Consider the following 13346-nt stretch of genomic DNA (forward strand, 5'->3'; position numbering starts at 1 on the left):
CCTATTTAATACTATTGGGGACAGTATTTTACCCAATACCGGTGGGTAAACAGTGAAATTAAAATTCTGAGAATTCTGGGCAGCATTCCCAGGTATCTGGGCAGCATTGGGTATGGGTTTTTGTGGACGGGGGACAATGGCCGCAGGAGGACCCGACGAATCGGTTCTGTTGTCCTTCCCCTCCCGGGGAGCCATCTTTCCAGCTCCGCGCGGTTATACTTGACCGTGAGCAGGCCGGCTCGACCGAACTGATGAAAGTTAAGTGGCGCAGGCTAAGGTCGTTACCACTCTCGTACGCATCGTTCGCCGCGTTCAGTAGACGATGACCACTCGTTGGCATCGGATCGGTTCTCTGTAAACACCTGGTAGGACGTCGTTCGCGAAAGAGACATGCGGCCGTCGACGCTGGGATCGTTGCTCTTGCTGGCTGGGATCGTCTGCCGAGTGAACGCCTTGAACCCGGATGCAGGAGCATGGGTGCAGGCCACGCAGGGTGAACCATGGCCGCTGCCGACCTTCAGGCGTCTAGGAAACGCGCACTACCAGCTCAGACCATCCACCTTCCAGTTCAACGTGAGTACCAAATTCTTCACCTTCGATTTACCGGACCTGTCAAAATGACGGATTCCAATGTTTCAATTTACAATTGTTAAAAGTGCAAGCATGCGATCGGGATGAATTAATTATTCCATCGATTTTCGTCGAGCACATACTGCAATAGAAATGGCTGAAAATCGGAATAGATACGTTTCCGTTACCGTTATAAAACAATGTAAAATAGCCACTTGTAACACTTACAATGCGATGCCCGATTGTGAATATACAGGAATCTTTTTGTACGTCAGGAGTTACTAAAAAATTTTTTCTGCGTTTATTACAAGATACAGGAACTACGTATACACTTATATTGTTGGCAAACCGGTCGAGCGGCTGTGACTAACACGAAAATTTATTTCCGCGATATGCCGATGCAGTGAGGAACCATACCTCGATTTTCTCCCGCCACCGTGTATAATGTTCGAATATGAATGAAATATCAGAGCAGCCTATTCCTCTTTCACTCGATCTTCTCGGCCCGGACACACCTCGTCCGCGAGGATAAGCGTTATCGCGCGTACATTTGCTTTTTTTCCTACTGGGAGCAGCGTATCGATACCACGGCCAAGGGAAATCATCCGCAGCATACACAATCGCCTTACACATTCATGCTCGTTGCATATACATGCGGGACTTACCCGTGAACTCTGTTTCCTCGGATTCGTTTTCCCGGTTCTCGCGCGTGACGTGCGTTCGGAGATCTCAACTTCTCAACCCGTTAACCGGCCGATCCATCGACGAATCGAAGACGATTAACAATCGATCGAACCGACACTAATATTTTTAGCTACGATACCGGGCTGTCGCATAAATAAGACCGGTCGTGCGCAATTTGCTGAACGGTCAAGAAAATCCCACAAACTCAAAATAGTCAAAACTGCAGAGTCGATTGTTATCGCAGTGATCAACGATCAATGAGTAATTTTTCTCCTTTCCGTTACACATTTCGACGCCGAAGTAATCGGATAAGTCGCATGCACACCGTTCGATATGTAAACGTTTACACCTGTTACTGCTCGAGTGCTCACGTCACGTTATGCAATTTGTCATGCAGGTGGTCGCCGAGACTTGCGATATAGTGGTCGACGCGATCGAGAGGTACAAAGCGATTATTTTGACGGAAGCACGAGTGGCGAAGATCGTCGCGCAAGGGCATGCTAGATCGCCGCGCGATAACTCCACCAACAAAGGCACGCTCACTGCCATGGACATCCGTTTGGTCGAACCGTGCGAGAAGGATGGGAATCACTGGCCTCATTTGCAGATGAAGGAATCGTGTAAGTCGATTCGCTTCCGAATTTGATCGTTTCCTCGTATCGGAGCTCGCATCGTCTCTCGCGAGATCGGTTGCTCCCGATTGTTGTTGTTTACCTGTTCACGTCCATGTGGGACCCCGTGGTGCAACGATCACTCGGTTAACACTAAACCTACCACCGCCGGTCAAAATGACCGTTCAAGATTTGTTATTTTACGATTACTGAAATTGTAAAGATGCTTTCGTGCGAAACGATTAAATAAATATATATAGGAGAGCATGTATTATCCCTTTGCACTCCGGAATTTTGTAAACACCTGTTAAATGTCTCCGTAGCGGAGCGACCGGCGTGCTAAGGGTTACGAATCGCAAAAAATCCAAATAAATTCAATCTCGTCATTTTTGTAAGGCAACATGTATTACTTTCAAGGCTCGGTAGGTTTAGTGTTAACAGTTAACGCGCGGAGAAGAATGCCACGCTCGCGATAGAGCAGGAAAAATCGCTGGAACCCGTGCATTTCTACGGTAAACACGCGATATCTGTTCGGTGTCAATGGAACGCAACTGACGTCACCGCAAATTAATATTTTCTTCCCGCGGCGATTACGCGCGTTTCGCTTTTTGCCCGGGAACGTGATCTCTGCGAAGCGAACGCAGTGGCTCTCACGGAAACAACGGTGCCGAACGAACGCATCGAACGTGAACAAACCACCCCCGAAGTATTATACTTTGGTAAGTGTTTTGTTTACCTACGCCGTCGCTCGCCTGGTTCGCACGGGTCCCCAAAGTTCCCCGAATGCAAAAGAATGCGGGGAAGTCTTTATGTTTGTTTGGCCAACGATACGCTAGTAATAACGTCGTGGTAATTAACGGCAAGGTCGGCTGCGAAGAATGCGACGCTGCTCGGATTTCGCTCAAGCTTATCTTATCGCTTTCAACTCGGAGGTCGAACGATGCGAGAAATAATGCTCGAAGAATGTCCACGCACACGCTCTTCCATTGATCGTTCGCTTGATCATAGACACGGTCTACGCGTTACTGTTTATCAATGATCGTTATTGGAACTGCATCCGAGCCTCGCGTAATCGTCGAGCAGTAACGCAGTATTTCATCTTGAACGAAATCCCTAAAATCAACGGAAGAAAGTAATCCGGCATGGGACGAGTGCTCGGTAAGCTTGAATTCGACTTTCGCAGACTCTCTCAGCATCAGCGAGACGTCGACGGTCGCCAATCTCGTCGCAGACTCGGTATGGGGTGTTCTTCGGGGACTGGAAACCTTCTCTCAGCTCTTGTTCCCGGCTAGCGACGGACCTAACGTAAGTTGACAGGGCATTTGTGACAATTTCAAGAGAAGAAGTGGGCTTAGAGATTTTCTAGTTGTCTTATATCGAAAGAAAACTTGGTTATGAATTGTATAGTTGAAGATAAGATGCCAGAACATCTTGGACCGACCGAAGTTGAAACATCGCGGACTCCTCTTGGACACCTCCCGCCATTACCTGCCCATCCACGACATACTGTTGACCCTGGACGCGATGTCCTATAACAAACTGAACGTCCTTCACTGGCACATCGTGGACGACAACAGTTTCCCGTATCAAAGCTCCCGGTATCCGGAATTGTCGATCAAGGGGGCGTACCACCCCACGATGATCTACACCCTAAACGATATCCAGAAGATCGTCGACTACGCCAGGCTGAGGGGAATCCGCGTGATGCCCGAATTCGATACTCCTGGACACACTAGATCCTGGGGTTTGGCCTATCCTGAACTGTTGACCACTTGCTACGGTAAATATTTCAGCCGAGGAAAGCATAATGATGTACCGATCTAATTTTATTTTTTATTTACTCAATTTTACTCAAATGGCCGCCTCTTCGTTGACTTTGCGACAGACTCGAAAGGCAATCCGAACGGGAAACTAGGTCCGATGAACCCGACGAACCCTCATCTGTACGACTTCCTGCGGAATCTGTTCTCCGAGATCGTTCAAGTGTTCCCTGACCAATATGTCCACCTGGGCGGCGACGAGGTGCCCTTCGACTGCTGGAAGAGCAATTCGAACGTGACCGCGTACATGCAGGCGCACAACATGTCGAGGAATTTTGCCCTCCTCGAGGGAGAGTACATCGCGAAGCTTCTTCGTATCACGGACTCGTTGGAGGCGAACGCCATCGTGTGGCAGGAGGTGAAGTTTCTTTCCGTAGAACGCTCTGCAATTGCAGCAGCATTTTCTATAATTGTATGCACATATTCTCGCTAACGCGTCGACGGTCGGGGGTGGTTCGCAGGTGTTCGACAACGGTGTGGTGATGCCGAGGAACACGGTGGTGCACGTGTGGACGGGAGTCTGGTCGAAGGAGCTGGAGAGCGCGACCAAGGCCGGACATCCGGTTTTGTTGTCCGCGTGCTGGTATCTGGACCACATCGCGGGCGGCGGCGATTGGAAAAAGTTCTACAAGTGCGACCCGCTCGGGTTCAACTCGCCGAGGAACGTGACCAACCTGATGCTCGGCGGGGAGGCTTGCATGTGGGGCGAGTTCGTTGACAAGTAATGATCGTTTGCTCTTTAACCTAACCCACCGCCCCCGCACGCCCCTCCTGATTGATATCGGGTCGGGGCACGATCGGCTCATCTTTAATTTCCTGTTCAGGAACAACGTGCATCCGAGAATATGGCCGCGAGCCAGCGCAACCGCGGAGCGACTCTGGAGCGACTCGAAGCAGGACGAGAACAGAGCCGCTCAGCGTCTCGAGGAACACGCCTGTCGCATGAACAAACGTGGAATACCGGCCCAGCCGCCGAACGGTCCTGGATTTTGCGTCACGTGAACGCCCTCGCGTACCTTTCACCCGTTAACCCCGAACGCCCGAACAGTAAAAGTCTCGAATCTCTAATTAGCTGTCGTACTAGCTTGCCACGCTAATTGGTATCATTTTCGGAAGGGTTAACCGTGTGATTCGCGTCTACGCGAAAAGTGCATCGAGTCCGAATGTGTACTATGCACTCGGAGAATCGTTTCCAATTCTCAATGAAAACGTGAAACGAGTTTGTATGAATCTTGATAAATAAACGAAGCGATTGCTGGCATAGAAACAGCAATTAATCATAGGTTGGTAGGAACAATTGGTTTCCTCTGCGGTCGGCCGTCGTTTATTCGTTCTACAGGGTGTCCGAGAAAAGTCGGTACCTCTTTGAAACGGATGAATCCTGAGGTCATTCGAAGTATAACTTTTTCCAACATTTCTCGGACACCCTGTACACATTCGACGTTGCTTTGTTGCACGCCGAAACGATCGATCAGACAGATGAACGTCCGTTATCCCCGGGCAACGGGCGAAACAAAGAAAATCATTTACAATAGACCATCAGACCATTCCTCCTCGACCGTCACTATCAAAATTCCAAGTGTCAGCGAATGATCCCGAAGCACACCGATGCCGTCGACTCTCGTTGGATAGGGGCCCATCTATCGTTGGGGGTTTGATGACAGACCACAGATTTATGGAAATCCTGTGGAAATATGTCGACATAATTCCACTCGCAGCACCAGTACCCCGCGAACGCCGTGATGAGCAGGTAAATTTGCTTCTTATATCTGCCACGGAATCTCCTGAATCCTGATAAATTGGGGATCCGATTGAAATCTGAATTTGCGAAAGCTTGCCGGGCGCGGCGGCGCAGAAAATCCATTTGTCATACGACGACGGGATACATTCAACATCAATGCTTCTTGCCTTCCACATATTACAAAACTAAATTTTGAACGCTAAACCACGGTCACTGGAATGTTCGCTAATTTTTGTAAGGATAACTCGTGACCGCTGGTGCATATTTACGAATAGAATCGAACGAGAAAGTACACGATAATTATTTAATTCGCAGAGGATGTTGCGGAAGCGCGTCTGAATGTCCCAGAGCGGTGTGTTGCTCCCCGTCTCCATGTTGTCCCCCACCATCGTGTGCACCACCCCCGTGCATCGTCTGCAGACCACCCTGCCCGCCGCGATGTCCCCCTAGACCAACCAGAACAGCAGTGAGTCTCAATAGATGCAATCAAAGTGTACATAATCCTCCAATTTCGTACACCACTGCCAATTACTCTTACATTAACGCTATTACGGAACAAAGAAGTAAATTTGTCGAATAATTCCTCGTGGACGCATTGGAGAAACCTCGAAACGATCTCTGAAGTCACCGTACGTTCTTAGAGTCGCGATATGACGCCACAATGAACTTTGACCTGCGATATATCTTTGATCTGTGACAGCTCGTCTTGAGACTAAATTCGAGGGACCCAAAAGCGGCCGTAAAGAAACCCGTGAATTTTTGGGTCGCTGTTTGAAGGGCAAACGGTGACGGCGGAAATTTTCTCGCGGGTTCAGCCAAAGAACAACCACGAGGAATAAGAATGGAAGTCCTGAGGAGACTGAACCGCAGTCAACCTAATTGCCATGTAAATTTATTAAGCCAGCGGGCCGCAGTCTTGGCATCGCAGCTAACTTAATAACGACTGAAAATTAGGTTTACCTACGGCCTTGTCCGCCTTGTCCACCGTGCTGCCCGCTTCCTTGCCCACCAAAGGTAGTCGTGACCTGTCATCCACCCTCGCCCCCGTGCCCCCCGCCGCCGCCGTGCGTCACTTACGTTTGTACCAAGAAACTGGTTCCCTGTATGCCTTGTCCACCACCCACGCCTCCACCATGCTCACCGTGTCGGCCAGCCTGCAGTCAGTTCCCTACAACGATTTTCGATGACGATGACGATCCCTAGAACACCCTGGCCATACTTATCCTCGTCCTTTTTCCACAGTGTCCTGCCCCCCTTGCTAGGCGACTGCACGCGAAAAGTGCACATCGTTCGGTAGCCGCACAGGCGACATGCGCGGACTTCCAACGAGAGCGACGGATGCATATCTTGGTAACAATTTAAGGTAATGTCTGCCACCAGCGTAATGCTGACAGCTAACAATTAACTTCACAATGACTGCGTTCTTAGATTTCACACGGTTCTAATCAACCAATATTCTCCGTTTACAGAATTTAGGACTCTCGACCGATTATGAGCAAAGTACTTCGACGAATCTGAGATACCTAACTGGACCCACGATTCGACCAAATTCCCGATTGTGTTCTATTTTCCCGAAATTGAAGATTAATCGTCGCGACGACAAATATTCGAATTCGTATTAATTCCCGGACTCGACTCGAACCGAACGCGTCTTATCACCGAATTTTAGACTAACACCAATGCTCCGAACGAGAGCTTCGTACTGTGAACGATTATTTAAACGATACTGACGGGTATCTAATTTAGGAGACCGAACCCGAATAGAGTCTTACCGAAATTGACAAACTAAACTCTCGATTCGCAACGAAACCCGAAAACGGCAAAAATTGTTATTGGATTGGGACAACTTCCCCGATGGACGACTATGTTTTCAGAATCGGCGTGCACCCCGCGAATAACTTTTGATCGACAAGAAGACTCGTTTGTCGATGCCGACTGCGATTTATCCGCGAAACCGGTTTCTCTAGAAAATCAATTTATCCCGCGAACATCTCGATTCGACTTGGGGATGCCGCGATGCATGTTTTGCCCCCCTCGGAACATGATCTCTCCGGCAAACTGAGGAGACGCGAGATGTCGTTTCGGAAACGGCAGAAACAGAACCACCTCGAAAAGCCCCGCGTAACCATTATTTCCCGACGAACGTGTCTGCGACGGGTCTCAGCGTTCCGATAAGTTGCGAGCAAAGAAAGCAGGTACCATTCCTTTTTTTTATTGTGATTTTTTTTATGAATCAAGTCACGTTGTCAAGATTTTGGTACGATTGCGGCAACGGGACGACTGATTCGGTCGTATCGCGTTCGAGATCGAAAAAAAAAATCCGTTTATCAAGAGACAGATCCGCATCGACGAATGACATCGATCACCTAGAAGAGGGACTGCCTTCGTGCTGCACGCACGTCTGAAAACGCATCGGTGCATGCTTCTTGTAAACGCTATACTAAATAAAAATGGTAAAATTCTCTGTTACGTTTCTTCGCTTTCTTCGATCGTCGCCCGGCGAGATTCGAAACTGTGGCGAATTATTACGCGGCCCACCAATTTGCGCCGAGACTTCTCTCGGATCATCATTACAAATTTTCCGAAGCAAAGCCCCCGAATTGCAATCTGGGAAAGCGGTGCGCTTTATGCCGCGCGGCAATCTCCGTGCGCCGTTGAATCATGCTCCGTAATCGAGAGAAGCGGGACAACACCGGGGCACGAGAACGCAATCCTGTCTGCCAGCTGTTTTGACACACGGGAACGAAGTTAGGCGGAGCCCTAATCGAGAATATAACGCGGAGACGTGGCCATGGCAACACGGCGCCCCGTGTCTCGTCAATTTTTCGTCCCCGTCCGCGAAACACACCCCCTGCACTCCGGCGGCTAATCAGAGTTTCCACATTCGGATCCTGTGCAAAATCGAGCCTGGAGTATCACCGCCGATCATTTTGGACGATGCGCCTCTGATCGCGGACAATATTCGAAGCAAAATTCCAGAAGAGTATGAACAAGAGGCAAGACTCTCGCCCGTCCATAGCCTAGAATTATTCCAATCTTCGTTGTTCTAATCTCCGTTGCGTTACAGAAAAGCCTCGGTAGACAGAAATGCAAGACAGAGGACACCCACAAGACGTCCAAGCACGAGCAGCCTAAAGGCGAGAGTGAACACGATGCAACGTCGAACCAGACCCGAGAAATCACCGTCCACGCAGAACCTGACGCACGCGGAGCCGAAAGAACCGCCGCAGCACAATGTTGCCGATTGCTACGTTCCGAAGACAAGGTTCACCTGTCAGGACAGGTGCAAAGAGTTCGCAACGTCCTCGCCCCGACTGAAATACTTCCCAGCCGAGAAAATTAAGAAGGTGGACAATTCCCCGGCGTTCACAGCCGATCCTATCGGCGCCATAATCATGCAGCAGAACCCTCAGGAGTCGGGCGCATTTTACGTTGCGGGATCCGCCGATCAGAACAACGGACAGGGCGATGCGATGACGAACGTGCAGCCGACCTCGCAGCAACGGCAGCATCAGGTTGTTCTATAACGTCGTTTGATCGTTTAACGTTTAAACGCAAAAATAATCCGTGGGACTTTCTCGCAGAACATGCACACCGTGAGCCAGCAACAGGTTGGCAACCAGCAGGCGGCGCATCCGATCGGTCAGGTCAACGCGAACTCCGATAGCACTTTGCACCAGCAAGTCCTGTCGAATCAGGTGCATCGTCCTTGCGTGCCTCACGACCAACAGGAGTATCCTCCGCAGAAGACTGCTCAACCGTTGTACCGCAACGCGCCGCAGAGCGCCGCGACGCCTATGCCGCCGAATCCGATGCAGCAAAACGTCCCGGGGCCGACGGCGAATCCGGAGAAGTCCAAAGCCGAGAACAACGAATGCCCGGACTACGAGTGCCAGCCGGTCGGTGGTCGAAACGCGGCCTTGTACAGGCAGACGATGACAGCCGGCCAACAGCCGCGGGCACAGTCGCACATGTCCATGACGGCGAACGTCTCGCAGTCGAACAGCAGCCAACAGTATCAGCTACCGGTCCAGAGTCAACCACCGGCGCACAACCAACCGCCTAGATACTCGACTCCTCAAAATCCTCAGCTGGCGTATCAACAGTTGCAGCAAACGATGGCGCAACAGCAGCAGCTGCAGCAGCGGGCGATGGCTTATCAGATGCAAATGATGAGTAACGATCCTCGAAACAATCCGGAGAATCTTTACAATCGTGGTCCACAGTTCGCAGCACAGACGCCGGCACAGGTTCCCGCACAGCAGGGAATGACTTCCCCTCAGGAAGCGATGAAAAATCGCAATCTGCAGAATTTCCAGGCTCAGCAGAGGAGCTACGCGATGAATCCTCAAAATATACAATTGCAGCCGTACTCGATCAACGTGGTGAACAACCAGCCGCATCCCATGGCACAGTATCAACAACAATCTGTGCAGCTGTACAGAAATCCTGAGCAACCACTCTACAGGAATCCTGCGGAGCATCCAGGGCATCAACTGTACAGGAATCCTGCGGGATATGCGAGTCAGCAGGTGACGGAGCAGCCTGGATACAACGAGCAAACGAGTGGTCGGCAGGCGGGACAGCAGCCTTGTCAAGAAACACCCGCAGACAGTCGCCAGGATGATCAACAGAAGAGGACAAGTTTGTCGTTCACCCCGAGCATGATACGCGACCAGGAGAAGATGGTGGCAACCATGAAGCAACAAGGGGTGCCGTTCGACATCTTGAAGAGACAGTTCGAGGCGCTGCTGAACGAGCAGCGCAGACAGCTGGAGTACATCGAGGATCTCCGTCAGCAGGACCGCATGCCGGAGGTTGAGAGGCCGGCGACTGTCACTCGCAGACGCAGTCAAACGGACGAGAAGCCGGAATGGATGATCCACTTAACCCCACCTAGAGTGTCCTACATGGAGTTGGAGAAGATGTACGAAAAGCAAAGAGAGAAGGACCGCCTGGCTAGACCTATGGATCAGGGTAGGCAGATCCCGCAGAACGAGATGCCGAATCAAACTAATCGACAGAACGAGCAGCAACAGTACCAACACTATCAGCAGGACAACCGCTACCAGCCTCAGCAGATGTTCGCCCAGCCTAGACCGATCGGTTCCGTTCAATCGAGTCCCAACGTGCCCGCGGTGAACTACCAACAGTACCAGCATCATCAGAGCTTCCCAAGTTACCAGCAGACACACTACGCCCATCTGCAGCAACCCAATCCACAATTCCAGCATCAACAAGTCTCCCAACAGAGCCCCCAACAAGCCCAAAGCCAAGCCCAGCCTAATAACTCCTCAGCCTATGAAACCGCCAAACGAACGACCGAGCCATCCAGCTTGCTGAAACTTCGAATGTACAAGGAATGTATCCGGCCCCAAGGTCGCAACAACGGGTTGCAGGATCCGCAGATAGTGCGGAAGTATCTGGAGCGGTCGTCGGAGTCCGCGGACGTTAAAAGAGGGTTGGAGTATCTAGACAGCTTGGCGTCGAAGACACCAAAACCGAGATTGAACGGGATGCAAGACCGCGTGGAAGCGGATCATCAGCTGAACGAACGACTGTTGGCGGCCTCCGGTCAACAAAGGCCGCAAAGGATCTCCGCGAACGGCCTCGAGAACGGCAGGAACCCGAACAACCCGCCTCCGCAGCGGTTGGCGCACCCGAAGAAGGATCACGAGTTCTCGCGGGAGTATCCGCGACAGAAGCAGACGAACCCGGGGAATTGTTACGTTCAGGCGGAGAGGGAGAACGGGACCGTGGCAGCTGAGCAACCAGCAACGTTCTACGGCCAACAACACGCAGGCTCATCGACGCCCATGATCCCCTACAACGAGAAGAACCCGACCGCGGCCCGTTGCGACGTGATGCCGTACAGATTCGACGCAAGTTGTTCCCAGCACTATCAGCAGATGCAACAGTACTATCAGAACGCGCGCAATCTCGTCAGGGACATCGGCGAAGGGGATACCGGACCCACTCGAAAGAACGACCCGACGAGCAACGCCGGGTTCGATCGGGCCGGCGGCGACGCCACCGGAAATATGAACGGCCAGACGACGACGGATAATAAAATGCCGATGTACAGGTCGCATTACAGCCAGCCGAATCTCCACGAAGCCAGAACCATCGGGGGTGTGAGGTACCTGGCCAGGAAACAGGACTACATGCCAAACACGCAACTCGTGTCACCGGAAACTCTGATCGCGAGCAGACACCTGCAGCCCCCGGTGATCTACTGACGGGGACTTGTGGTCGTGTACCTCTTCTTTCTTTTTTTTTTGTCCGTTTTACCAATTTCGTAGCAAGTTTTACTTTTCGTATGTACTTTTTTTTCTTTTTGGTTCGTTTATTTTATATGGTATCTTTTTTTTTTTGTAAACAGTGTCGTTTGTAAGAACCGCGTTTCTCGAAGTCGCCGTGTTACGAGAGCCGCGGCGAGTTCGAGAAAGGTGGTTTGCGTTTTGAAAATTTTGTGAATAAACCGTTGGATTCTAGCATGCTCCGGTGGTTTTGTGTGTATTGTTTCCCCCAGGACTCCTGGATTTCATGGAAACTCCAACAGGCAAGTATTACTGTTTGAAGGTTCACGGGAACATTTGCTATTCATCGCGGATAGTTGTTCCCTTTCAACGCGGGGCTCACCCTCATTGCTGGAATTGCTGCTTTTCCTCCTTTTTCGCTCCGTTCTCGGCGCTCCTTCCGTGGCGTTCCATCCTCATCAGCAAATTGCTGTCTACCAATGGTCCCGTCTATTGACAAAGCGACGACTCGTCTCGCCCCCTCATTCTGCGCAGGGATTTTCGTTTTCAAGACGCTTGGACGCCGCGAAACTTTGCTGTCGATGTTTCGGATCTTCCGTTTGACATTGACCACCATCTTCCTGCGAACCGCCCATTCGAATTCTTTAAACGAACACCCTGTCGCGTTCATTTCGTCCCACCGAGTACGCGTTTTGAATCAATTCGAACACCAAGTACGTGCGTCACTCTTCTGTTACCTCCGCAAAGGAAGTCCGCTGACTTCAGCTGGTTGAGTCTCCATTTTTCGCAATGCATTAGCAACATTATTCTAAATTTCTCGTGAAACAACAACCCCCGAAGAAACATGAACTGCAAAAGGCAACGGAACTACATGGACGAGATGTTGAGGATCATAGATCACATCGAATGTCTGTGGGTAGCTTTCCAAAGATATCTTAACACGTTTGCATGTTGAATTTCGTTTTCGTTTTTCTAATCTTGGTGACCGTCTTCTTCCAGAAAACCGGAACCGGAAGTGTGCAACGTTAGGTGTCCACCTCTCGGATGTCCACGAGGACCCTGCCCGGGGTTATGCTGCTCCGGAGGCGTTTGCGATCCTTGCTGCATTTCCAAGGTGCCCTGTTGTCCGATACCACCCCCTTCACGGCCCAGGTGTGTCGCACCCCCATTGTGCTGGCTGAGAGCTTATGCCAAGTCGGTTGGCTACCCCCCAGAATCCTGTCTCTCCCCGCAGAACGCGTGCTACCGCTAGAAATCCGGCTGCACGTCTTGGAATCAACAGAATCATTGCCCTCCTAAATTCTCCAGCACCCTCCCCGTCTGCGAGTCACCCTGTTGCCCGTTCCCGATACTGCTAGACCAACTTCCGCGAATAATTCAACCGTTCAAACTTCAAAAGAAATATCTGTGTTCTTGTACGGCATTACAGCGGATGAAAAACGTGAAAAATATGTGAAACAGTCTTCGACTTCTCCTCCGCTACATAAAGTAAAAATGTCTTGGAGGAAAATAAATAATTACGTGCGAAAGTAGAATCTCCGAGCTTTAAAACGAGACCAAGTTTATTGTTATACGATTGTTTTTTTACATGAGAAACCGTTCCACTGCTGTTGGAAAAAATAATTCAGGTGTTTTCACACGTTCAAATTATGTATAAATA

General features: G+C 50.6%; 4 protein-coding genes across 5 annotated transcripts; all 4 read left to right on the forward strand.

Moving 5' to 3' along the window:
- Positions 1-221: 221 nt before the first annotated feature.
- Positions 222-4972, forward strand: LOC143362938 (beta-hexosaminidase subunit beta). Its single transcript, XM_076803461.1, has 7 exons — positions 222-573; positions 1652-1874; positions 3049-3170; positions 3273-3645; positions 3751-4043; positions 4147-4406; positions 4510-4972. The coding sequence occupies exons 1-7, from the start codon at positions 391-393 to the stop codon at positions 4685-4687; spliced, it is 1632 nt and encodes a 543-aa protein (XP_076659576.1). The 5' UTR covers positions 222-390; the 3' UTR covers positions 4688-4972.
- Positions 4973-4993: 21 nt separating this feature from the next.
- Positions 4994-7911, forward strand: LOC143362942 (uncharacterized). Of its 2 annotated transcripts, XM_076803467.1 has the most exons (4): positions 4994-5435; positions 5742-5892; positions 6669-6789; positions 6896-7911. In XM_076803467.1, the coding sequence occupies exons 1-3, from the start codon at positions 5428-5430 to the stop codon at positions 6786-6788; spliced, it is 279 nt and encodes a 92-aa protein (XP_076659582.1). In that variant the 5' UTR covers positions 4994-5427; the 3' UTR covers position 6789; positions 6896-7911. The 2 variants fall into 2 exon arrangements, 1 of the variants encoding a protein (XP_076659582.1); XR_013083713.1 differs by lacking the exon at positions 5742-5892.
- Positions 7912-8476: 565 nt separating this feature from the next.
- On the forward strand, positions 8477-11704 carry LOC143363011 (uncharacterized; the record flags this gene model as incomplete). The annotated part of the gene is made up of 2 exons (XM_076803586.1): positions 8477-8941; positions 9011-11704. Coding segments are annotated over 2 exons (3120 nt in total), but the record flags the coding sequence as incomplete, so codon positions are not given.
- Positions 11705-12530: 826 nt separating this feature from the next.
- On the forward strand, positions 12531-12938 carry LOC143363012 (uncharacterized). Its single transcript, XM_076803588.1, has 2 exons — positions 12531-12598; positions 12686-12938. Exons 1-2 carry the CDS (start codon positions 12531-12533, stop codon positions 12936-12938), a joined length of 321 nt encoding a protein of 106 aa, XP_076659703.1.
- The last annotated feature ends 408 nt before the right edge of the window (positions 12939-13346 follow it).

The sequence above is a fragment of the Halictus rubicundus genome, chromosome 18 (genome assembly GCF_050948215.1).
Source record: "Halictus rubicundus isolate RS-2024b chromosome 18, iyHalRubi1_principal, whole genome shotgun sequence".
In the NCBI taxonomy this organism is placed as follows: domain Eukaryota; kingdom Metazoa; phylum Arthropoda; class Insecta; order Hymenoptera; family Halictidae; genus Halictus; species Halictus rubicundus.